Source organism: Ascidiella aspersa, chromosome 6, assembly GCF_963924565.1.
Source record: "Ascidiella aspersa chromosome 6, kaAscAspe10.2, whole genome shotgun sequence".
Lineage (NCBI taxonomy): Eukaryota > Metazoa > Chordata > Ascidiacea > Phlebobranchia > Ascidiidae > Ascidiella > Ascidiella aspersa.
The window spans coordinates 6,421,597-6,449,404 of record NC_139452.1 but is presented as its reverse complement, the minus strand read 5'-3'; the positions used below and the strand labels follow the sequence as shown (position 1 = coordinate 6,449,404).

General features: G+C 37.1%; 1 protein-coding gene across 1 annotated transcript; it reads left to right on the top strand.

Moving 5' to 3' along the window:
• The first annotated feature begins 14,635 nt into the window (after positions 1–14,635).
• Positions 14,636–20,082, top strand: LOC146139385 (uncharacterized). Its single transcript, XM_083392421.1, has 6 exons — positions 14,636–14,717; positions 15,649–15,835; positions 16,583–16,703; positions 17,036–17,151; positions 18,178–19,107; positions 19,887–20,082. Exons 1-6 carry the CDS (start codon positions 14,636–14,638, stop codon positions 20,080–20,082), a joined length of 1,632 nt encoding a protein of 543 aa, XP_083248547.1.
• The last annotated feature ends 7,726 nt before the right edge of the window (positions 20,083–27,808 follow it).

The following is a 27,808-nucleotide window of genomic DNA, read 5'->3' as shown; positions in this document are numbered from 1 at the left end:
AATGTACCAAAATATTAATAATGGCAAACAAATAAAATGTCTTCTTACAGGCAAATCTATGTCATCTCTCAGCAAGGTTTGGAAGTCCTTTGCTGAGGAATGTACACAAGAGTGCTTCTAACCTTACGCTCGGTAAAAGCCATGAAATTAAAAACTATATAAGTAAACACATTGCGATTGCGCAACTATACCTTCAAAAAAGAGTTTCTACTTTGACCTAATTAAGCACGGCTGTGCGATAGCTTGTCAAGATTTTAATACAATTTGTCGTTAGACAGTGCCACCTGATTTCACAGTTTAATTATATCAACTTTAACGACAAAGAGTATCCGAACCTAGTTTACATTTTCACTTTACAACTTCTTGTGCACATCTTTACTCCGTTGCACTCAAACGACTTTTCAGTCAGTGGTGAACCTTTTAAAGCGCCTTTTGTGCGAAGCCATGTCTGTGCAGAATCTTGTTTATGATTGGTGGGATAACGATAAGAAAAAATTTCCTACAAATTGCGCCATTTTCGCAGCACCCAACGTTAATGCATACGACGTCTTTCCATTAGCATGCAAAAATTTAGCGGCAAGTTTATTTTGTGCAAAGCAAAGGTAGCGGCAACTAGCCAATCCGGTGCCCGAGGCTCAATTCTCGCCAGTTTGACGTACCTTGAACGCTTTTATTTTTTTATGGATCGTGTATTTGCTGCGGTTATGCAAGATGCCATGTTTTCAATAAAACGTAAGAAAAACAAGGGAATAAGGTAACCCATTTAATTTATCCTATTTTCCATTTTAAACTTTTGAACATAAGACCGCAACATCTTGACCGAGTTGTTCTTAAATACTTTAAACAAGTGTCCTTCAAGTGCCGGTTAGCGCCTCAAATTCATAGTGTTTTTGAAAGACGATTGCAGTCGAACCAGATAAACAGGTGTGTCCTTCAACTCGAATCAAATAAATTTGGCCGACTAATCGAGCGTACAGCGAAAAAAATGCTTGATATGGGTGTTGGGACGCCCATTGTGCTTTGCATTCAACTTGTGGATTTTAGTTTAGGCGGTGTTCCCAGATGGTATTGAACAAACTGAAGCGAATTTTGCCAATTTTTATGCATATTTAACTATATTTAGGCTATATATGTACGCAACTATAAATATGTTTCTACTTTTGCTTAATTTTCAAGATCTACCTCAAGTGTAACAAAAAGTCTGGGTCCAGGTGCTAATTTTCTTTAATCCTAAAACCACTTAAAATTTAATAAAATTATATTCTATATCATCAGATCCTAACCAAAAAATATAAAAATAAAAAACGTGCTTTTTGCGAATGTATGGGCGATTATTCCCATACATTCGTTTTGCCTTCGGATTAAATGTAAAACCGGCAAAACAACTCATTATCACACAGCTACAAATCTTGCGTGCTTTACTTCAGGGATCAAAGAACTGAAGATTTATGGGATACAGCACATGGCCTAATGATTGCATAAAACAGCTGTACATTTTTTTATTTTTTAGCATCCAATATAGGACATTTGTTACAGATAATTGATTTGTCATGTTTCTCATTTGAAACAAGCACATCTGTAAGCGGAGTTGCTGCTAGACTTCCAATTTCATCTTACTAATTACTTTCAAATAACAATAAACAACGAAAATTAAAAAAATAAACTTTAAAAGTCTAACTCGGATATATAGGTTTCCTAAGACCCTAATTGAAAGCCACCTGTCTCAAGAAACACCTACAAGTTTACAAGTTAAGGCTGAACGACGATGTAAACGTTAGTGATTGTCAGCCGGCATAGCCTTTTTTCGCAATCTCGCCAAATAATTCTGAATATGCCGCCGAAAGTTGTGTACGCACGTTCTTATAAAGGTTGGTCCTGAAACAATTTCTGCAGATTAAGCGCCGATTGCTGGAAGCTTAATTGCAAGATCAAAAGACTAGATAACAACGCGAATTCGCAAACGTGTTACTTTCAGATCGTTCGAATTTGCCAGGTGCATTTGAGAGAAAAGCAATTACGTAATAACGGCCGACATGGAGATCAACTTAATTGATGAGGTATACTAGCTACCACTCCTACTTATGTTCAAGTAGTATACGACTTTAATGACTTTTATGGACTCAAGTTTACTGACTTCACTGTTTTTAATGACCTTCCTTGACTTAGACAAATGACTTGAAATAAAGTGTTTGCATTAAGCATATATTGCATAAAATTTGATTTATCTTAAGTTTTGCACACAAAACTATATGCTTGTTCAATGTTACGTTTCGGATGATTTTTACTTGAGTTATTGCTCACCGGACGAATTTAACATTTTTAATAGCTCAAAAGTTTTTTTATAAATGAATTAACGCAAATTTAGTTAATTTACAAATGACTTGACTGGGACTCAAGTCATTTCAAAATGATTTATTTACAACACTACCGTCTTTAAGTCTAAGATTTGTCCTTATTTTCAAGGTGTAAATCTTTGACATATTGTTTTGTTTAATTTTTGTGAAATGTCTTCTTTGTGACTTATGTCCTTATTATGTGTGATTCTTAACAATCCCTAACTGTAATTGCAAACCATTATCAAATTGTCGCAACTTTTTATACATTGTTGCTGAACCCAGTTATATGAAGTCAATCGAGGATTGCTAGCAAACATAATTCTTAGTTATCTTGAAAGTTAGCATTGTAGCAACTATAACGTTGTTTATCTAACATTTGTTTCATTAAGGTTAAATTAAACAAAAACATGTTTTAAGTGGAAAAATCATTTTTTTAATTTCCTAAAAACTTTGATTCATTATGAAAAATAAATCCGGCGGCAAACTTTTAATTTTAAAACGGCTTGCTGTATTTTCGGAGAAATGGATTTTATTATTCATGTGTTTTTTATTTGATCAATTTTTTATTTTATTATATTTGATCATTTATTTTATTTTGTCTGCAAACCAGTCGAACTGCTTTAAGTTTATAATGTGTTTATTACACCGCGATCAAACTGACGCTTTAAGGCCGAGATGTTCGTCAACTCCGTTTTCTCGCCGGAGCAATTTCTCATCCCTTCCATCCTAAACCACGTTCACTTCCTCGTCGCCGTTCTGCTTCGGAATATCTTTAAAGTTGTTGCATTGCGCTTGGGCGCAGCAGTGGAAGCACACGCGCACCTGAAAACAATTTTTTTTTCGAATGTCGAATAAAAGTGCACCTAGTTCGTTTCGATATCAATACTGCAAGTTTAAAAAAAATCCGCACCTAAATTAAACGTTTTCGTCGTTATGATTATGGTACCAGTACCATAATTGCCACAAAAAAGGCAAACATGGAAGCATAAAAACAATATGCCCACAATAGTTTTTATCAAAAAAACATTTAAGTTGAAAAATCCTAATTTTTGTTATGTCGTTGTAATTTTTTCAACAATCGAATCACAGGATACACTTTGAGTAGTTAAAGGTGTTATATATTGGTTCCAACTTACGTTCTTTGCGATGGCGTCTTCCGAGTAGCACTGTTGGATGTTGTTCTTCTTGTTGTTTTCACAAGCTTCAGCCTGTTTGCACTGCCGGTTGATGATCACATTGCCGTTGTTTAACTCGATCTTTGTCTGGCACGTCGAATTCTAACAAAAAGTTAGGTATCATCTTGCGTAAAGCTTGAATCCGCTTTTATTATATCGTTTTATATTGAAAGGAAATATTAGGCTTGACCTTATACCGAAACTAAAATTTGGATCAATAGCATAAAAATATGTTGTCACTAATTTACAAATAAATTATGAGGTATTTTTAAATTACCTTTTTTCACAAAATATCCTTGTAATATCCCACAAAAAGTTCTCGGAATATAGATAACATTTTCTCGACTATACGCACTGTTAATCTAATTAAATAAAGCTATACAGGCGAGCTAATCTGCTGCACGCAGCATGGGTCACCATTTATTCGTTTTGGCAAATTACAAAGCGTGGATATAGCTTAATTAGTAGAATAACAATCCTGTTTGTCCGGGGTCGCCAGTTCGAATCTCGCCGAGTCTTCCGCAAAGTCCGATTGGAGCGAACACGAGGTTCCCTATACGTTCAACTTACGTCTGAGAAGCTGCAATTCACCACTGAGAAGCTGGTCACCACCCCGTTTCGTTCTTCGCCGGCGAAGCAAGTGTTTGGTCCTGCCGAAAGTTTCGGTATTGGCGGTAGTTCTGATTCCGAGGTTGCGTCCAACACGAAGATATCTTAAGAAAACAGATTGTGTCAAAAAATAGCAGCCCAGCACTGTTTTGTGCGAACGGCAGAATACTAAAAGCTATGCGGTAACCATCTTGTTTGTCGGCAATCCGAGAAGCGCTTTATAATGTCCAGAGATACTGGGAATATGTTCATCTTTGATTATTTTAACTCTTGGATTGTTCTATAACCCTCTTATACCATCTCGTTTTGTATAGTTATAGTGCAATTATTAACGAAAACGTTTCTCAATTGTCCAGAGTCAGCGTGTTGTTCTTTTAATGTAATGGATTGTGACATTACAGTAAACCACTCAAAACAATGCTATATTACAGGTTAAGCTTTACTATAAAGTGCAGTAAGCCCAAATGGTGGGTACTACTCTATTTATAAGAGGCCTAATCGTATGACACAAAATGCTGGCAGGCGCAACACACCAATTTCAACAGTTTAACAAAGCAAGCCATATTTTAGGAACAGCGAATACTAAACTAACTTGAAAATACAGGCTATGGTTGTACACTGCACATAAAACACTTGGCGAAAGGACTTCAACTACGAATAACAGCAACAGAATTATTAGGCGAAAAACACCAACATATACTGAAAAGGTAATTAACTTACTCTGCACTTGAGCGTAAGACAATGCAACTAAACCGAGAACAAAGAGAATCTTCATTGTTTTCAAGGATGTTGTTGAGGTATTCCTTTATTGATCTAAATAAAAAGGAAGTTTTGTACTAACAAAGAATTAAAAACGCTCACCAGCACGATCTCTAAGAAACAATCCTGGACAGATTGGCCATCCCAGTTTGGAAAGCTCTGTATTCATGGCAGTGTTGTAACAAGTCATTTTGAAATGACGTAAGTCCCAGTCAAGTCATTTTTAAAATAACCTAAGTCCATGTAAAGTCAGTTGTAAACTAACTTAAGTGAATTTAAGTGATTTGAACGACATTTATACGCGAACGGTCTCACTCAAACTCAGGACCAGAACTAGTTAAACAACTTTTAGATGTGCAGCTACAATCTTCGGTTTACTTTAAAAAATATTTAATTTGGGCGTGGAAAACTTGTCTAACACTGCTATACCAAACCATTTAAATAAACTATAAAGTAAAATTTAACATATGAACTATGTTTTTCTCAATTAATTGATATTTTATGGCTATGAATCTTATGAGTTCAAATACTGGGATTTTCTAGTTCAATCCAACAAATTTATTCGCAGTTAACCAAAAATTACGAAGAATAACTTTGGAATTAAAATCTATTGCAAGTTTCTATTAGACATTAATTTAAACCATATTCTTTTATTCTTAGCAAATGACCAGGCGTCATAAGGTATAACCTATGCTATACGCCCTCAAGTTAACGAAGAATAACTTAATGGCCAGTAAATACCAAACCGCATTAGCACACATTACAAGCCGTAGACTGCACGACTTTTTCGCAAACTCGCCAAAAATTGTTGCCTGTCTTGTCCAGACATGCTTATATACAGTATGTACAAACTTGACCAAGATACGATCTCAATCTATTAGAAACCGCAGTATCTATTGGCAACGTGGTCACGCAAAGAACGCATTACGTGTAACTTTTGCTTCGAGTTTGACGTGAGCTTCTGAAAGTAGATCACTGGCTCGTATTAAAGCAGGGAGTCAAACCAAACCCGAACCGGAAGATTAGGAACCGGTTTTGGTTAATTTTTCCGCAATCGTAACCGAACCTGACCGGAAAAAGTCAAACGGTTCGACCTTTTCTTAAAGTCAGCAATTTGTTTCCAAAGAGTCAAGATCTCGGCAGGACGTTTGTGTGATTGGATCGATAACGATAAGCAAATTTCCTGCAAATTGAGCCGGTTTCACAGCACTGTAATTCAACCGCTAGCCCAATTTTGTACGCAGCATTCTTCTGTGTGTTAAGTTGCACACAGTTTAAAATTGTTCGAGATAGGCTTTGGCCCCTTTCCATTAGCATATACGACGAAGTTACCTGCATGTTTATTTTGTGCAAAACAACTGTCTGCTGCCCGAGGCTGAATGCTTGTCAGTTTAACACCCTTCGATGCCTTTACCAACGTATGTCAGACTTCAATGGTGTCCAGAACTGGTTTTAGAAGGCTCAAGGCTCAAAATATTTTAAACATGCTTCTCCCGGGTAACAGCCTACCAGCGTGGGTGGAAAATTAAATTTTCAACGCTATCTTCCAATTGTGAACGCATTATCTACAAGTTATTGCGATGCTTTTATTTTTTTTTATTTTCAGTATTTTTGTGTCTGCTGTCTTCTAACTTTATAACGTAGATTTTCCTTGTTTACCTGTAAACGAATAATCACTCAAGACAAAAAATTATATTTCAAATACTTAGATAATGCTGTACCATATATTGTATTGTCATCAAAACAAAAGTTTAATACCGATATTTAAAACAATTTCAACATTGTTTGTGCTAGTTGTTCAAATAACCAAAATTCACCTTTCTATATAACTTTCCATTGGAGAAAAATAAGGAGTAGTGTCAGAATACGGCATCCTATTTTGCAATTTAAACGCTAGATCGGCACCAGCGTGACCTGTTTTTACCGTGCTACATCTAAGTGTTTAGCCTTACATTTCAAGTGCATTTTGAAGTCTGTATATAAAAAAATTAGTCTTAGCAGGACAATTACAAAATATTTTTAAAGTAATGCATCATAATTGTAAAATACATGAAATAGCAAAACTTCTTTTTTATTTCGGTTTTATTAACCTAATGCGTGATGAGAAAGCAGTTGTTCCGTAAACCGAAAAAGTGTAATTCCCACTCTTGTAAGTATTATTTTTATTAAAATGAAAAATTAAGTAAATCTGTGTGCGGACTAAACAGTATGTTTCACAACGACGACACAAGCGTTTCTGAGAGTTTTTTTGTTAACTTCGCCATAACTTTTTAAATTCATGACTTTTAATGCAGCTTAGCTCCAAACAACTACAGATAATGACTTTTTTACGCCAAAGCAAATTTCGGCCTAATAAGCTGAAAATAATTTTCTTTTAAAGTTTTCATTTGGGCCGAATCTACTTCAGGAAGACGGTATAATGACGTCATTTGGTTTTGGATTTTTTCGTCACAATAACGGTTATCGGTATCGGATTTGAAGGTCAAATATATGACATCTCCATAGACTGAATGTGGAAGTAATTATCCCAAACGCAACCGACCTTTCAAAAACGATGAATCGACGAATTTTGATAGCATCAGCTATTTTACAAATTCGTCGCACAGATAACGAATGACGTCGCCCAGTTTTTGACAAGCTTGCCGTTTAAAATGCGGATTAGCTGATTCACACCCGACTGTTGTATTTATGAAACCACTTGCTCAGCGTGTTACGTGGACCAATCGCAAGTACTGAAAAGTGAAAAGCTCTGCTCTTTTTTCCAGCAAATCGTACGACGACTTTCGACGTGTTCCGGGTTGTGCAGTTGTAATGGCCATATGTAAAACAGCGCATATCTTGCAACAGAGGTTGTGGGGGGTTTTCCTTCGCCCCTTAATCGACGAGGCTGTCTAATGACGTCAAAATGAGTTTATTACGTGTCCATCCATAAGCTGTATAACGTCACCATGAGCTGTTACTCGTTTTAAAATTTACAAATTACTTTTTTTCTCGGTGTATATTTGTTGAATTGCGGTAATTTGCGCATTGGGACAAATATTCAGGCATTTAAGCTTGCGGTCCAGTGAAAAGATTGCCAAATCTAGCGTTCGGAGACCACTGTGTTTTTTTGCAGGGCTGCGGTGTCGGAGTCTGACTCGGGACTCGACGGGTGTCGGAGTCGGTTTGTTTTGCTGGATTCGGTCTCGGAACTCGAGTAAGACCTCGTAAAACTACCCGAGTACCGAATCCGACATGCGCATGCGCATTACCAAATTTTAAAAGTAATATAGCCGCCAATTGGTAGTTGTAAAGGTGGATAAGCATTTGGTGGAATATTTTCCAACCATGTATTGTGAGTGTATGAACTATACGACATCCTGATAAGTCGATTGCTGAATATCCACGTTATTTGAATTACGTAAATCGGCGGCATACAGGCTGTAGAGTCAGGGTTGAATACGGGCCTGGGCGAAATCGCACATTTGACCGGAGTCGGACCCCGACTCGGGACTCGGGAGTCGGACTCGGGTTAGTTTAAATCGACTCCGCAGCCCTGGTTTTATGTTTTAGCCAAATATGTAAAACTTAACATTATGCTGTGGTACCGAGCCTGAATCAAGGGGTCAACACCATGCCAGTTAAAATGCCCTTGTCAAATCCATATAACAGCAGTGTCTATTTCGCCGCACACAAAAACCCTTTTGCGACAGGATCTCATTACAACTAAACCGTGTAACGCTGTTTAATTTTAGCAATATAAACATTTGTACGCTTAAGAACGAAAACGCCAAGAAATGTATTTATTGCTTACTTAAAAATTTTCCCCAATCGCGGGTCCAAAGATTTTGGTTTGGGGTCATAAATTTTTATCCGAGATGACGTCACAAAGCTACGTCGTAAAATGACGTCACAAACTTACGTCAAAATGTGTCATCATAAAGAAACGTCTAAACCAGTGTTTCTCAACCTTTTTTACTTGGGGGCGCATCTAGAGACATATAAAAACCTGTCGGCGCAGCTTGCGAGCGTAGCGAGCGCGAAATTTTTGAGGTGTACCGGCATTTGTTTTAAATTGGTGTCAATTTTCATTATATAGGTTTTATAATTGCAAATCTTTAAAGGATCTCCAGCCTTGCGACCAAAATTGAAACAACATCAACTTCGGAACAAAATACAGTTAGGAATAAGGCGTAAATAGACTAATACCTAATAGTCGTAATAATGACGAAATCGGAATCAGACCTAAATTGCAAAAATAAGGTTTATGCCACCTTTTATCTAACCCCAAACCCCACCCATAACTGCAACCAACTTCCCTGATAATTTCAACCCTAACCCAATTGAAGCCAAAACAGGGGCAAAAAATCCGGGGCCAAAATAGCGGCGCCCAAATGGCGACAACAAACGGCCAATGCCAGCCAAATGGCCCCAAAATATCCCATACCCTTTCCCTACACTCTTAGCGTTATTTTGTCTATTTAAGTCTTATTGAGATTAATTTGGGACTTATTTTGACATGTTAAGGCCTTATCTAGACTATTTTAGTCGTGATTACTGCGAATTTGGCGCGATATTTTAGTCGTGATTACTGCGAATTATTCTGTCGTGATTACTGCGAATTTGGCGTTATTATGTCGGTGGTCTTAATATTATGGTATTATAGATTATCTAATTAAGATATTGCTACTTTGTACGTCTTATTATGTTTTCTACTTGGAAGTACTGTGAAATCAATGAGCTAAGCAAAATGGAAAAGTAATATATATATACATTTCTATATATATATATATGTTAAACATATTATTTTTTCTTCTTTTTGCTCGCGGCACACCTGGTAGCCTTCCACGGCGCACCGGTTGAGAAGCGCTGGTCTAAACTGACGCTATAAATAAGTAATTTTAAGAACACGATAGACAGTTCGTTTATTTTATTAAAGTTTAATTAGGAGAGGTATTATACTTAAAATTAGGCGCTATAATACGAATGTGTTCAAAACTAAACCTATATCCCCTTCTCTTAGGATTCTCCTTGTCTCGTGAGAATGCTAAGGAAAGGGGATATAGGAACATAAGCAACTCATGTATTGCGTTTGTGCAAAGGCAGTTAAGTCATTTGTTAAGTCTTTTTCAATAAATTATAAGTCAAGTCATAATTAGAGAAAGTTATTACACCGAAAGCCTACGCACTAAGCACCTGGATTGCGAATTTAGCTCGTCACAACTGCGAACGTTGACTCTTGGATGCCCATACTCAAATGACAGCCAACAACTGGGTAAATTGCCTTTTTCAACCACATATACTGGCTCAAAAGTGGAACATTACCGTTCTGTCTTATCTTTAGTGTCGGTTAGTTCGCCGAGATGCAGTTTGCGCAAATTAACGACAAATTGTCGAAAGATTGATGCGTTTAGTGTCAAGCTGCATCAGAGTGTGTTATCGCTGGCCCTATTCGAAATCTGATTCGCGAGAAGTGGTTGCGAAAAAATAGCACTGTTATAATAACGTAGGATCGCTTTAAAATTTTAGCATGTTATAAGACCTTTGATAGACTAAAACGCCGTAACGTGATACACACCACTGGTGATACACTAACAATCCGGTATTACAACAAACCAATTATCTTAAATAAATAAAAACATTAAATACAACATAGTTTATATTATTTTTGAATATAAGAATCAGAGAGTCGAACTTTTTGCCAATTCCGGTGTAACTTCCGTTCGGGTTCAAGATGTTTTTCGGAATCTGGTTTAGTTTTGGTTCTAAGCAATTCAAAGTTCCGGTTCAAATCCGCTTTAACTAAATTTATTTTTAAAACCGGTTCATAAAGTTTCGGTTTGAATACACTTGTTGCGTTGACAAATGTAGAGAAAACTTATAAAATTAGCACTCGTAATTAATTTAATTTTTTATGACGTATTTAAAACAAGCAACTCTTTGGACATTTTATTCAATAAATATTTTTTTTCATAAAATTTCGAATATAGCATAACTCGACTTAGTATAATACAAGTTGTGACGTCATGCTGGAGTGAACAGATATTTTTCACAGGTTGGGTTCGGTTAAGGTTCAGGTTCTTCCAAAATATACGGTTTAGTACCGGTTCGACTCCATGGATATGGCGGCCCCTTAAAAGATTTAAAATAAGTTAAAAAAGAAGTCAAGCATTTGTCACAAATTTCGAACCAGTAGCGATAGAGAAACTATATTTATTGTGCACATAAGTTGTCGATTGGTATAACGATAAAAAGTGTTTCGCAAAGCTCTGAATATACTTTCTAGGTTTTCGCGGATACCACATAGTTCATAAACCATTGACGTATATACATAAATTAATACAAGCTGTTCGGCAAACTTGTACTAAAAGAGTCATTTAATTTCCTTCAGGTGCTTGTGGCCGCCAAAGAATCACGCCAACAGTTCTAAATTACGCCAATTTCCAGAATGTATACGACTAGGAAAAGGATATTTTCACTATATTTTCACACAAGTATCTGGGCCGTCAATATTTCGCGTTAGATGACTTAATTAACGAGGTTATGAGAAAGTGTTGTAAGTCAAAGATCTTTGGCGAAAAATTTGGATGGTAATCGTAATACAGTGATGAATACCCCTAAATGTATTTAAATAAAGCTAATGACGCACATTAAACAAGACATTAGAAGCATTTTAAAGGAGACTTTTCACTTGATTGCATTGAAAGCTTTTTTCAATTTTAAGAAAATTCATAGTCAGCGTGCACTGTGAAATATGTCACTTAAAATCACACAAACAAATCAGTGAGCCACGGTTTTGATGTAAAGCGCCGTGTTTTAGTAAGGGTCGCAGGTTGATTGAGTTAACCTTATCGCGCGAAAGAAGGCGACAAGGTCTATCTGCCCCAGCAAAAACCGCAGGTAAGTCGCGACAACCGCAAAAGCGAAAAAACGCGATACCCCAAGCTGTTGAACATAAAACAAGGCAACCTTTAGCGGCCTTCAGCTTTTGAGTCCTCGGTAAACGGCTCTATCCAAGCGTGTGCTAAAGACCCTTGAAATTGCCTTCTTTATAGCCGCGGTCTGCACAGCACCTGGGCTTGTGCGTTGTATGCTGCTCCTTGGCTTACAGCTGGTAAGAGCTCCCCGATTTGACGAAACTCCACAACAAAAGCCGCCGATTTGATTTGCGTTTCACGGCGTGCTACAATTACAAACGTTCGGTTGTGCGACGGCTTGAACGGCAAAATGTATTCATGCTCCATTGCTATAACATTTTTTTTGGTTTCGAGTTTTCCTTCGTCATTGCCATTTTGTGAAAGAGAAAACCGACACACGAAATTTGCAGTAAGCAACGAAAAATGTATTAGCCCTTTCTTATTTAATTACGCCATTCGTTTAACAAATAATATTTGGGAATTGGATCTAAAAGCCACGATTTAAACCAGGCCTGTAGAACTTAAAATAATAGAAAGGCCGTAAAAGCTAAGAAAAACTTTGCAGACCGCATACTGAGGGTTATATCAGTATGTATAATGATTATATCAGTATACTGATATAATATTTATTGTAACTAACATATGATGTTGTCGATCGAGCTCGTGCTTAAGTATTCAGCTCAAACACAGCATAATTGCACGAAGCGAAACAAAAATGTTTTATTTGATTTGAATTGGTAAAACTTTCTAATTGAAAGGATACTTGACTCATTCACAGTCTAATTTTATCGAATTGCTTTTCTAGAGTTTATAAGCCACAAGCCATGTGATGCATAGCGCTTTCGACCTGAACAGATTTCCCCCAAACGACGGAAAAGATATTGGAAACGGAATAAGAAATGATAGTTGATCTAACCACGCTTTTACATATTCTTGCTGTGTTGTAGCCCCAACAACAGACTATACTCCGCGTACTATCGCTACGCAAAAATTCTCCACACGTTAAGTGAGTATACGTATATAACTATATATAGCGAATCTTGCAATTCAACCCGGAACTGAAAGATTTGCTCACTTCTTAATTGGCCTACTACTAAACTAATTTACCGAGCAAACTGAATGTTTAAAACAAGAAGATATAACCAAACCCTTACATCTAAATGACGACAATGACTTCAAATGGGAGCAAATTTTCTTTAGACTTTCCTGTCTTGATCAAAGACAGTCATTTATAAGACAACTATTTTTGTCCGCAAAATGAGGCATCATCAGTATGTAGAAAAAAGTAAAGAACAATACAAGTGTTATACGCATGACCAAACTGAGCACTTTGTTTTTGCGCCATACTGTACATTACAGCAACTATAAAGTATGATCACGCAATACACAACCAAGTCTATGCTATTTCACATTATTTCGTGTACCGCATCCATATGCGGGTAAATCATTCCCACGGGCCTTACGTTGTATAGGCCTGATCTATTTCCCATTTAGAGATTCATCTGGGGTTTTAGGCTAGAACTATACACCCCGGCATTTTAGCCTCAAGACCATTATTTGTTACAACTGTGGTCGGTTACGCTTCGCAGACCGAACGCCGGGTAATAGCTAGTTGCACTGGAGCGTGGTTATTCGTGCGGAAACGGTGATCGATGCCCTTGTTCGGCTCAGGTTAGCTAATTGCAAACGCTAGCCAGCAGACCTGAAACCGGTGGCTTTAAATGTCGCAACGGTTCCACCTATCTGAACTGCATTTCACACGACAAAGGCTGATATTTTGGGCAACTGTTGAGGCGAAACGTTTTGGACACAAAAAACTTCGCGAAACAAAAGGTTTTAAGTTCAGAGTAAAGGTTGGCGCTTGTCCGGTTTCGGGGGAAAAAATCAAATCGAGGTTTAAAAGTGCATTTTTTCTTTTAACGAAGCCCGTACGTTTTTAAGTTGCCTTGCTCTGAAAAAGAAAACAATAGCTTTAGAGAAATTGTCGTGCAGAATTTTAAAACAAGAGCTTTCCAAAAGACTTGGAACTCTTTGCCTTGGCAATTATAATAATATTAATTAAATCGATTGAAAAGTAACTCGTTTGGAACGATCTGCAGTTGGTTCTTGGATAAAATATTAGTATAAACTTGGTATTTATTTGGAATGATATACATGATCAGTAAGGTTTAAAATTTTCTGATATGTGATAAGCCAATTATCCTTTAAATGCCTATCTGTTTAATTTATGCTGCATTGTGGTACAAAACATGTGGACCATTTATAGTTGCAAATGCACCCAAAGCAACTGTAATGTTTATAGCACGTTCAAAGGATTTTGTTTTTGCGGGATAATTACGAACGGATAACATTTTTCTAATGACAATATTTCGTTGTTTAAAAATTTGCTAATCCAACATTACAGAACAAAGTAACCGATTTCAGACGACAGAAAGCAGTCGGAAAGGCTTTTCCAAAATTAATCAGCCTAAACAGGATCATAGCGCAAGCAAGGCCAGGCTAGAAAAACAACTGTCCCGCGGTGAGGTTTGAACTCACGACCTCCGGTTACACCGGGATCATCGTTCTGCCACGAAGGTGTTTTATATAAGGCGCTACCGTTGGCCAGTACGATTTCAGAAAGGCCTTCACAGAAATGCATATTGTGTATCTTTACGTTTCAGTCAACGGCAATCAATAATTGTACTTTCTTTTACTCAGAAATCAATATTAGAACGTGTTTAGCCTAATACGTGGATAAGGGATCATCGACAAAAGGTAGGTACGAAATTTAAAGCAAACAACCACCCAACTAACTTAATACCAACTTATTGCGTATACATTGTGTTAAATAACCTATTTTATGTTTTTCCAGTCTACGATGCGTCTAACTCTTATAGCAACGATCATTCTGTTCACATGGAATTTCCAAAATCTGAATGGCGGTGTAATTCAATCTAAAGGTCAGTACTTTCAGCAGGGCTACAGAGTCGGTTAAAAATAACCCGAATACGAAACATGTGCCCGCCTTCGTATAACACAAGGAAAAAATAGGGCGAGTTTGCCTCTCGCGTCATGACTCTTGCCAAATAAAACAATTCTGTGTCGAGTTCGACGAATTCTTTTGGGTAAACTGGGATAGAAATTTAGCAATATTTTTTATATTCCTTTTATATAACAATCCCTGTCGGGTAAAAAATATTATACTCTCTATGCTCTTCTACTTTTGCGATTTACAATGTGAGGCTTAAGTGGTCCCTAATTGACTCCGAAACGCAAGCGCACGTCGGACTCGCGAGTAATTTTGAGGGTCTTACTCGAGTCTCGAATTTCCATTCCGACTTTAGTTAAACAAACCAACTCCGTCAACCCGAGTAGCGAGTCACTAGGCACGAGTTAACCCCTTAGAGTTGCTTTTAGTGATTTATTACAAAAAAAACACTCTTAAAAAGGTAGCCAGAACAACTTTTATTTGCTTAGAACTCGTCTGTAAAAGGGCCACGACGAACCCTATGCAACCAAATTGCGGCACAAAGCAGTCGAAAGGCCACTTTAACTGACAACGAAAAGTAACTATCCCTGGCTATAAAATGGCGTATCTGTATTGACTGTAACTCCATTGACAGCAGATTTCTACTTGTTGATCGTTATTCAGCTGACGCGTATAGAAACAAATAAAATTAAAAGTTTAAAATCCGATTAGAACCAGGATCAGGTATTTTTTAAAGGAATATATTCGTTCTATAAGTAAACGAAAATAAATATACATGGCAAAGTAATAATAAAATAAATAAAAATTAAAACAAAAATTAAAAATGATAAAAAAGTCAAAAAAATTTTTTGTCTGGTTTTGAACTTTGAATTTTATTATTTGGTTCTGGGTAATTTATGCAGGCCGGAGACGACAAAAGAGAGCGCCAGGTGACCTTATCTTTGCTCTTCCCTTCACGGCCGAACAGCAGCAGGAAATTGTGAACAAACACAACAGCCTACGCAGGACTGTCAGCAATCCAACAGCCAGCAACATGAGGCAGATGTATTGGGACACAGCCCTCGCTGATCTTGCAAGCAACTATACCAGGTCGGTTAAAATTGATGCACCTAAATTGCCTTCTTGCCCTCGTTGCACTGAATATGTGATAATGGAAATCACCTTGGCCCTTGCAAGATAAATGTCGAACTTAATTTCTGGTCAGTATAACAGCAGAATACTCTAACAAAGCTAGCAATTTAGGTCAGACAGTATTAAAATATTTTAAAACAATATTACAAGTTCTTCTTTCTTGCCTTCGTTTAAATCTTGTTCGACGATATTGGTTTCTCGCTATTTTGAATTGTTTTTTAATACGCATCTGGGTTTACCTAGCTTTATGACATTAAAGAAACCCCTAATTAACAGTGCTCGGTGTAACTTTACCTTTATAATTAATACAGCATAAGACATGGCGTGCTTTTCTATTTAGAGTATAGTTTCACAAAAATATGATCGGAACCGATAACTCATTCCTATAGTTATATTACCGGTACCCGTCCGATACTATAGGGTGGCATTAGTGCAGACCAAAACATTTCAGCTATAGTTTGCAAACTAATTCTGCGTTTTCAACGTTAAAAAGTAATTTTTAAATTTAGTTAAAACAACATGAAATTATTTCGTATCCTCGTTTCAAATTGATCAAATGGTCTTTCGTGACCATAGTAATTTTCGCGTTTAGTTTGCATAAAATATGGGGTATCGGCATAGGAATGATACCAAGACCTTCCTATACAGGCTACCAAACCGACTGCTATACAGAAACTATATTTCTTACGGGCTTTGATTTTACAGAGAATGTAGTTTCGATCACAGCTCTGGTCTGAGCACAGCGGAGTTCTCGTCAGTTGGCGAAAACATAGCGAAATCAGGAATTGTCAACCCAAGCAATATAGTCCAAGACTGGTTCAATGAGGTTTGTAGTCATTTCTTTGGCTTTGTTTTTGTGGATGGCAGCACTCGAAAATAGACATTGACATATTTCACTTTCACCGGCAACATTTTTATAACCGTCGATGTAACTTATAAGGCAACATGGAAACCAGAAACTCAATACACGACATTTTGAATATTAACATTGGGTCTGAACAAAATTTATCATATCTCGTTAGCTTAAAAAAAACTATCAATCGATGAAGAGTGTTGGTTCAAATTTGGATGTGGACGTAACTGAAAACATAAAGACTTTTCTTCATGATATTTATTCTACAATATACGATACAACTTGACCTTGTCTTTTTCTTTAAGGTGTCCTATTACAATTACTTCACCGGCCTATGTGTTGCTGGTCAAAAGTGCGGTCATTACACACAGGTTGTGTGGGCCACTTCGTACAAGATTGGGTGCGCCTATGCCCTCTGCAAGTAAGTTTGCATAAGTACTTTAGTCGAAATGACAATATATGAGGGTTTATTTAAAAAACGAATATAAGCGTTTATTTAAAAAAGATTATGAGCGTTTATTTAACGAAGCATCCTATTTTGTGTTCGGCTAGGATAGGTTGGCTTTCTGCAATGTATTTTTATTAAAAAAATGCGGTTACTGACACTTGTGACAATGTGTGTTTGCGTGTTTAGAAATCTTCAATAAACGCTAAATTAAAAAAATCAACTTGTATTCTCTTGAACCTGTTTTGCAATATCTAAATTTATTACTGGCCTTCCAAAACGGTCAAAACGTGTTTTTGTTTTATTAGCAATCTTCTGAGTAATGGACAAGGCTTCATCATTGTATGCCACTATGGGCCGGCGGGAAATATATTGTAAGTTTAAGTCAACGTTATGTTTGATAAGACAAATTTGCTTAAGACGAACATTTATTTAATCGTTAGCAAATTTGTCTATTTCCAATTTCAAAAATTTAAAACAGAATTAGGTAGAATTGTTGACTTTTCCTTAACTTAAGAGTATAACACAAAAATGACTCTATACAACCAATATAGCGCTAACATTATTGTGTTTCACAATCTATCAAGCCGTTATCAAAATTAAGGAAATATTAGTATGTACTCCCAGTGTTTTTTTAAGGTGTTTTGGGGGACCGAAACGGTCAACCAAATTTCTCCAGCGGTTTCCCAAATTTTGGACTTGCAACTTTTTGGTATTTAAATGAAACACTTGCGGTCTTTTAAAACTACTTAGCGGTTACCCAAACCAAACCTTAAAAAAAAACCTGTGTACTCCATGCTTTACAGACGGCATGGCAGCCTTACGATCGTGGCGAATCCGTACAAGAACGGCACCACGTGTTCCGAATGTCAAATCGGACTGACTTGTGTTGACCAGCTTTGCTCCGGAACAGCAGCGCCAGGTGAGCGATTGTTGCCTATATATCAAAATAAAACGTTTACAGTTACCCCGTTTTACATTTATGTAACTTTTTTTACTTAGTTACAACAACAACTACACCTCCAACAACTACAACGCCAACAACAACCACGCCAACAACAACAACTCCAACAACAACAACAGCACCAACAACAACAACACCAACAACCATACCAACAACCACGCCAACAACCACACAAACAACAACAACTCAAACAACAACCACACCAACAACAACAACACCAACAACAACCGTACCAACAACAACCACACAAACAACAACAACTCAAACAACAACCACACCAACAACAACCCCAACAACTACAACGCCAACAACAACCACGCCAACAACAACAACTCCAACAACAACAACAACAGCACCAACAACAACACCAACAACAACCATACCAACAACAACCACACAAACAACAACAACTCAAACAACAACCACACCACCAACAACAACAACCCCAACAACTACAACACCAACAACAACCACGCCAACAACAACAACTCCAACAACAACAACAACACCAACAACAACCATACCAACAACAACCACACAAACAACAACAACTCAAACAACAACCACACCAACAACAACAACCATACCAACAACAACCACACAAACAACAACAACCATACCAACAACAACCACACAAACAACAACAACACCAACAACAACCACACAAACAACAACAACACCAACAACAACAACCATACCAACAACCACGCCAACAACAACAACCACACCAACAACAACTCCAACAACCACACCAACAAGCACAACACCACCAACAACCACACAAACAACAACAATTCAAACAACAACCACAACACCACCAACAACCACACAAACAACAACAACTCAAACAACAATCACACCAACAACAACCACGCCAACAACCACGCCAACAACAACTATGCCAACAACAACAATTCCAGCAGCAACAACGAAAGAAGCAACAACCACAGTTACAACGGGTATCGTGGGTAAGTTGAGTGAAGAAAACGTTAACGCCTTTTTTAATTATTTCAGTTTTATAAATTTTTTTTTATTTTTATTCACAATTCCTTAAGTCTTCTTAATTACTTGTCAAAATGTGCGTTCCTTTACGTGTTGCATAGTTTGACACGTTTTGTTTTTCGGCTCTAATTATCCGTGTGTGCCTTCTTACTTAATCTAAAGGAACAAATAACCAGAAAAAGGTTTTGCAGTTCCCTTAACTCGGGTTGTCCGTTACTTGATATTTTATTTCGATACTGATCCCCCAAATTTTGAATAAAAAGTACAATATGACGTCATTATACGGCCAAAACGATTGGGTTAATATTTTAAACCTGTGTTATCACGAAATTTGGCAAAATTTGCTTTAACAGTCAGTTTAGTTACCTTTAGTTGTTCAACCACTATTTTCTTAAACTAACCTTCAAGGTAGATTCTCAGGGTTAATCGGAAATCGAGGCTAAACTTTCTATATTAATTTATTATTTGACCGACACCAATACAACCCTAGTATCGAACGGCTACCGTTTCTATCACTTGATATTTTTTAGATATGTCAAATTATTTTGGGTTTTCTAACTTTTGCTCTAATTTATTCTCACTATTTGTTATTTCGTTTTTCCGCTACACTTGTTTTTGTACTTGGTCAACCAAACTAGATTCTATAGATAAGCGTTAAGATCTATAGCGCGTTACAAGAGTTTATTTGCATTGTTCCTTTGTATGTATATTTGAGCGTTTAAATACTTTTTTCTTATTTGTTTAGCTACGACCACAAGCTCTGCAGACGACAGCGGACCAGTTGTTGCTGTTACGCTGGTTTTAACTGGCATCGTAATCATCGTAGTTATAGTCACGAAAATTGTATGCCCTGCTTGATGCTAGGCGCTGTTTGCTGTAACTTTTCGCTCCATTATACTTCAAATATACGAAACAAGGCGAATGTTAACGATATTTATTAAATTTAGCTCAGGTCTCAACAAGCTTTTCAACAAAAACTATTTTTTTTCTGCTTGGCCGCTAGTCCGCTGCTTAAGAGTGGTTTCAAAATGATAACATGATATAGGTATAAAACCACATTTACATATAGGAAGAACTAGATTTTAAATGTAGCCTGGGCAGAAAAAAAATACAATCGAGTGATTTAAGTTTCTATCTACATTTATGTAATTTCCCAGAAAAGCAAGTGTTACCAATATTCAAATAAGCTTCAGAAACTATTGTTATTTCTAAGCGTTTTGAAACGAAATTCACTAAACAAACGCATTGGTGCCTTAATTGACAGTAAGAAAGCCACCAACGTGTATATAAAAAGAAATAAGTCGCCTTTACGTTTCATTATTTCAACGAGCATTCGGGGCGAAGCTTATGCTGTACGGACAAACGTATAGTAAGAATATTAAAGTCCATACAGAGGTAGATATTCACCTATTTTTCGACATAGTCATTTTCTGTGCTGAAGATGAATGAAGAGTTAATCGAAACGTTTAAAATGATACCTACTTCTGCATGGGCTTTCATATTCTTGTTACGTCTTACTTCAACGTCCAGCCATTATGCTTTAAGTGTGTGGGTAAACTTTAACAGATCATAAGGCCCATGGAATCCGCGAAATTAAACGCTAAAGTGAATACATTACAAGTCTATATATATAGTTGCAATCTGCTTCCAACTACTGCGTGAAATGTTTTGCCGTGCTGTTACATAACTACCGCGTACACATTACCAGGGGCGGATCTAGGGGGGGGGGCGATATGGCCCCCAAAACTAAAAAATATGTACATTTTGTTTTACTTAATAGGCAGCTTATTTTCGCGGTTCCCTAGGTAGTATGGCCTATTTTCGCCAAAATTAGACACATTTTTAAGCCTAGTAGTGGTGTACGAGCTTATGGCGCCATATAATGAATATTTCAAAAAAATGTTAAAATTCGTTTCGCGCACTCGCGCAAAGCGGCGTTTTTCAGATTTGCAGAGACGGCTTAAGTGACCGTACGCTGACCTCGACTATATAATAACTAACTTATATCCAAGTACAATTAAAAGCTTTTTTGTTGTTAATGCAAATCTGTATCAGAACCAGCCTGCCAATATACTTCATCCGGCCCGCCGCCTCTTTGACAAATTAGACACGAGTCCATTTTAAATACTTTTTGACTATTTTAAGTGTGTAAATGCAAAAAATTTTCGCGCTTCGCGCTAATGATCTTTATACATCCAGTGTGTTTACGTTTTGATGCTCTTTTTGAACTAGATCAGCGCTTCTTTACTGTTGCGTCGTGGAAAGCTGCCAAGTGCGTTGCGGACAAACAAAAAACGTATTCAAACATAATCAACAAACATTTTTTAACCATTTGTTTTTAAATGTATAACAAAAACACAAAACTCAAGAGAAATACCGGTATACCAAAAAAATCGCGCTCGGTTCGCTCGCCAGGTGTGCCCCAAATGGTTAACAAACACTAAAATAGATTAACTATCAAACTTTATCGCGTTTTCTCAAAGTAGTTTTATTACACTTTTTTAATAGTAGTAGGGGGATGGCGACGTGTGGACTCGAATTTTAAACCAAGTATACGCTCTTTTCAGCAAATTGTTTTTAGCGAATTTTGCTCATTTCAGCAACCTTATTTGGCAAAAACCAACTACAGTAAATTAAAAATTGAGAGAAGTGTCATGAAAGAACCACAGCTGACCGCAGCAGACAACGCTATGGTTTAATTGCGACGTGACCTCGGCGCTTTTTCGGAAGCATGTGCGGTTGCTCTCGCCTTTTCGGGAAAAAGCAAGATGTGTAGACAATAGAGTGAATAGACATGGTAGCGTCTTTCAGCGATATGCTTCATACCGGGTCAAACTAGGAAACCGGCCCACTGTAGAGGCTAACCTTATTACTTTTTTGTGCTTTCAAAAGGTCTGTTTTTCGCGTTATTTTGCAGGAGTTAGTTTATTCGGCCAGCCGATGTTATTTTTACCTGAATTATGACGTCACGCAATGGTATACTTTTGTGACGTCATATCTGAAAAAATTGTGACGTCATATCTGAAAAAATTTCATGGCCCTACCCAAACTGAAATACTAGATCCGCGCCTGCACATTACCACGTGTTTTGAAAACAGGTCAACTGACACCAGCCGACTTCAAATTACCATTTCCTCCTGTTGAGTAGGATTTGTTTTTAACTTTGCGTCACAAAATCACGCCATCTAAATAACTGTAAACAAACCAACCTGAAAGTTGCAATAAAAATCCATATGTAAACCCCATTTAGGGGGGGGAGGGGTGGAATCACGTAAACTTTTATCTGTTTGTACTACCTTTTTGTCTGATTTAAGGCACAACAACAACAAATGTTTTAGGATTAATTGTTTTGTTAAGTCACGTCGTGACGTAACTCGATGACGTCATCCCTAAACATTTTCATCCCGTCATGATATGAAGTCGCGTTTACAAATTCAAGCCAACATTGAATGCTATACCGGCAACACTATACCCCCAAGCAAGTTTACCCTTTTAAAGTCACTCGGTTTGGTATCTGCGCCAGTTTTTAAACGGATGTTATGCTGGCAAATCGAAGGCGTGTTACATGTCTGCGGCGGATATGCGCATCGATGATCTCGTTTCAACCTAGTGTAGTGATGTAAATCGCTAACAGACATAGTCGGGGGAACCGTCATTCCAACAGGGATTCTCTGCATTTTCAGTGGCGCGACGCGTGCAGTTTAATAAAACTTTCATCACCCCTCTGGTTTGACAATGATAAACAGAATGTTTCATTTTTTTCTGTTTCACGCGTGTTCTCTGAGGTAATGTGAAACTCAGCCGGGGATTGTGTTTGCATTATAGTTTTGAAATTTACATATCGAATACAGTTCATATAAACAGACGAAACACATTGTGTAAACTTAGCGTATAAAACTCAGTGAAAGGTTGAAAGGCACCAAACCCAGTTTGGACTGCTTGGTTAAATATTGTTATGGACTGCTTGATTGATTATTAGAGGTTATTCGTTCAGAAATTATATTTGGTCAAGGTCACGTATACACATATTAAAGCCTGCTGGAATTTTTCACTATTTTGACATTCAAATAAGTCTTTAGTGAAATGTGTTATTTTAGGCCATACTTACATGTTTAAGGGTATTGATAGTTGTTCTGCGACTAACAAAAACGTTTAGTAATTAATTATCGTGTCCAACTGATTCGTATTGATTCAAGGTTGCTAAACTGTAAAAAAAATACTAGCGCGCGTTTCGTCGGGAAGATACTTTGGGTCAAACGGTATGGCCGTTTTGTCATACTATTTTGAGTAAGCGCAATCATATAATAGAACAATTGTAAATGTACGTGGGTGAACTTTTAGTGGTTTTCCTGTAAGTGGGCCTAATACAACAGAGTCACCAAGCTCCATTACTGCTACGCAGTATACATTACCTGTGGTGTATGTGCATAGTGTATTGGTGTTAAAACGCTTTTTATTCACTTCAAAGATAGTCTTGTGCAAAATACGAAAGTAGAGGCTTTTAACAGTGAAGTATATACGTGATGCCGCAAGTAACATTAAAAAATGCTTGGGTGTGACGATTGTTGAAGTAAAATTTAAGTTGTAAGCGTTTCTTCGTAGCCCGATATTTTTTTAAACTTATCTTTTCTATAGTAAGTTTTATAAACGTTGTTTTAATTATAGAATTGCCTTAAATACATAAGGAATAGGAAAAATCAAGTAAACATGTGTTTGCTTATAGGTTTTAGCATTAAATCAAAACATTTTAACAAATATTTGCTCGTGTAGTTTCAGAAGTGTAAGGTAAATTACAGTTACAGACTCTGTAGTACTTTAATTTCGAAAGGAGTGAACAGTACAAAAGAGAGTTTTAAAAATAACCTATGAAACTTGCGTTTATGAGCTTATCTGGCCGCTCATCTCGGCGTCTTAAAAAGTTCGCCTATCCCGCTTGAAGGAAAAATAAGCTCTATGCAGTTCTAAGCATCGCGCCGAAATTTCGTTTTTCCTATAATGTTTTTACTGACTAAGAATATAGCTATCAGTTTTAGACCCTGTTAAGCTGTAATAATCGTGTTTTCGTGGGGGTTTGTAAATGCACACATATAGGATGCCAAGCACTTTATGTTCAAAGGGACATATTTTTAACTTTCAAAAGTCGTCCAGTGTAAAAGGCAAGGCGAAAACATCTGCCGCTAAAAATACATTTAAAAGCTTGACATTTCGCATGACAACCAGTGGTCTTTTTAAAAGTCAAAAAAAATTTTGACGTATAGACGCGTCACTGGATACACGGAAAAGTCCCCTTGGCAAAAAAAGTGATATTCGACAACATGAGGCGTTTAGTGACAGTATTAGGTTTCAGGAAATTGCTTCACGCTCAGGCGTGGTAATTGCCTTTGAAACTGCTACTCTATTTGACGCTTCCTGCAAAACCGCACCTAGAACTATGCGTAAGATTTTATCGCTTTTCGCTCGACTGGCAATCGCAACCCTGACGTAACAAAACATGGCGGCCAATTTGTGTTCCAATAGAGACCCGCGTGTTGTTTTGCAAGTCGATTTGTAGATACGCCTCACATGCAAAGCGAAACATAACAACGCCAAAATAAAGTTAAATAAGCTACAGATCGTTTTTTTAAATTATTCAAATTGGCCAAGGTTGGGCAATAACTATAGGAAATAAAGTTAGTAAAACCAAAATTTAACTATTAAGGAAATGTTATTCGCAAACTAACCTGCAACCAGGGCGTACCCAAGTGATTGAGGTCTTTCCCTATAGGCCTATAATTGCAACATTTTTTACTAGTTTACCCAATTTACACCAAACAAACTGATTTTGCGCGATTAGACTGTAATGTATACCAGCATATTTTAATTCGTAGAGGACACCAGGCGTTTTCAATAGGAACTATTTTATGACGTCACGGTATGACTTCCTTATATTGCTGAACTTTTTCAAGCTCCTTAGACAAAAGCCCTACATCCGCTCACCTATGGGTCGCGACGCAAACTTGGGTGCCGTTTGATTTGGTTGGGTCGCCGACTAAAGTTGTTTTATGTGGATAGGTTTATTGTGATTGTTTCTCAGCAAGATTTTGCCTAAATTTGCGGAAAAATTGCGGAAGCAAAACGAAGATATATCCTATATGTTTATTAAAATTTACTTTATTAATTCTATACTGTCTTTATTTTTATTTTTTTCACTTTAAGCTTTAAAAAGTTTAGTAAAGCAAATCTGGCCGCTGACTCTTTGCCTTATATACAACGCTTAGAATTTGGGTCGTCGAGAAAAGAGGTTAAGAAACACTTCAGTAAAAGAACTTGCTCGCGAACCCCCGAAATTTACCCCGCGCACCCTGGGATAAGCTACGGGTACCCAAGTTTGAGATCCCCTGGTTTAGAAAAACGTGACTCACAACGCTATGCGCATAAGAGAAAATTCGCCAGGTGCAAAATAATATCACGACTGACGAACATAAAAGATCAATCCGTAAAATGAGTCAGTTAAAAGGTTATTTTTTACGCTTCGCACCCGGTTTGTCAACAACGCTGAGTCGTGTAAAGTTTACGACTTGTTGCTGTTTTGATACGTGATGTTAATTGAACGTGGCATGGGTTTTTCCAACTCAATCAACAGACCGGAACGTTAAATTGGATGTGACCTCACTTTAAGCTTTCTTGGTTTCGCAACAATGCTTAACCTCTCTTTAATGAACTACGTTTTTGGGCGAAATTTTTTGTCTCCTGCAACTCTGAATTCCGTGAATCATTTACCTTCGACGTATACAACAAATCGCTGGGTCTATTTAATCCAGAAAAATACGCAAAACTACCTCGGCCCTGTAGATTTTCAACAAACCAGACTTTGAAATGCAAAAAGAAACACAAAGGTTTACAAATTTCAAACGTTATTTTACTGTCCCGTAAGGGTCAAATTCTACGATATACCAATAAAGTAGTGTTGCGTCAGGCATAGCAAAAATAATATTTGACCGAAAACAGTATGTATTAGGGGTTCCGATTTTAGTTAAACAGATAAGAAGTCGTACAGGTTCTCGCCATTGTTAATGGGACTGATCAAGCGTATATTTAACAACTAATTGGTTTTGGTTAAATTAATGCATCTTGCCGTTGGATTTCTGCGAAACTTTAAACCGCATTGCGCCATTTTACATGCAGACTGCTCCTGGCACTGAATCTATCTTAGGTTGTGCATTTGCAAGTCACCATTTGTGTTTGTAAGAGCCGCTGTATTGAGAGACTCAAATTGCTTAAATGATTTCCAAGCTTGGCCGTTTCCCCTTTACAGGGCTAAACGATACTTTTTAGAATTAGTCGTATTTTAGGATACTCTAGAATGAGTCGTATTGTAGGATACACCAGTTAAGAGAATTAGTTGTATTTTACGGTTGGACGTTATAAACTCCCCAATCATCTTCAAGCTTTGGTTGCAATTTACTATTTAATATTTTAAACTATGTGTGATTTCGATTTACTTGCAGCAAGAAACTGTATCGTAAAACTGTTAATTGTTCTGAGATTACAATCTTCTCATACAGGTGCGTTGATTACAATTTGATTTTTTAACTTTATTTCTTATCATAACTATTTAACTAAATAGTGGCTAACTCGGAATAAAGCTTAACGATATAATTTGGTTGTTACTTCGTTTTAGTTTATTTATAATTTAAGCTGACCTGTGACGCAAAATCATAATCTTATAAAACAATGTTACGAAATAACAAATGTCTGGAGCGACAGTTTTCGTAAAAAGCCAACATGCTGACCATAGTTCTCTTAATGGGAATGTTTGATTGTGTATTACTCTTTTACTAAACATTGTTTGTTTACACGATTATTATGATTTTTCCGTTATAGATTTGGACAGTTGAACCATTTCGTTTTGTTCATAAGCAAGGTGGCCATCATGCAGCTTTTAATGGCAGCGACGATTGTCCTGTTTTCACTTACAATGGGAAAAATGGATGCGGGTGAAGGTATGCAATAGATATTTTAAAAAACCAGCGTTCAAAGTTTCTCTCCTACAAAGTATGGTACAAAAATTTGTCAGGTTGTACTTTGCCTTCGAAATTTGGCGAAACCTACCATGTACAAATTAGGCAAACATAAATGATTTTGTCGAATATATCCCTCGGCTGTTATGCATTCATGTGATTTACAAAGGCTACGCGAACATAGTTATAAATGATATTTCGGGTAGTATGTAGAAGTACACATATTCTTATTCAAATAAAAAAGGGGTTGAGCAGTGAGACCTAAAATAGAATAACAACAATGTCGGAATTAAATACTGTTATAGTCGGATTAGGTTCTAAAAACCTTTCACATAGCCTCTAACACCACCCTAACCCCACAGTTGAGTTCTAACTCCCCAATTACTTTAACACCAACCCAAATCTAACCCCACCAATTATCCACCCTGACCGCTAACAGGGGCAAACAACCTTCAACGGCGCCCTTCAAATTTGGGTCCCCTAACGTCGATACCAAACGGTCGCTTTCAGTCCAGTTGACTCTAATCGTGTTGAGAAATTTAAGTCTTATTCCGATGAATTTGCGACTTATTCATACAAGTTTAGGTCTTGTTTCAGACGATTTTAGATCTTATTCTGTCTTAGATATTACTGCGCTTTCGGCTTTATTATGTTTTTGGCCGTAATG

Bases quoted from the DNA above. Each gene is read 5' to 3' on its own strand.
- LOC146139385 (XM_083392421.1), top strand. From the start codon at position 14,636: ATGCGTCTAACTCTTATAGCAACGATCATTCTGTTCACATGGAATTTC. The intron at 16,704-17,035 runs GTTTGTAGTCAT...TTTTTCTTTAAG, and splicing joins TCCAAGACTGGTTCAATGAG to GTGTCCTATTACAATTACTT. The intron at 19,108-19,886 runs GTAAGTTGAGTG...TTATTTGTTTAG, and splicing joins AGTTACAACGGGTATCGTGG to CTACGACCACAAGCTCTGCA.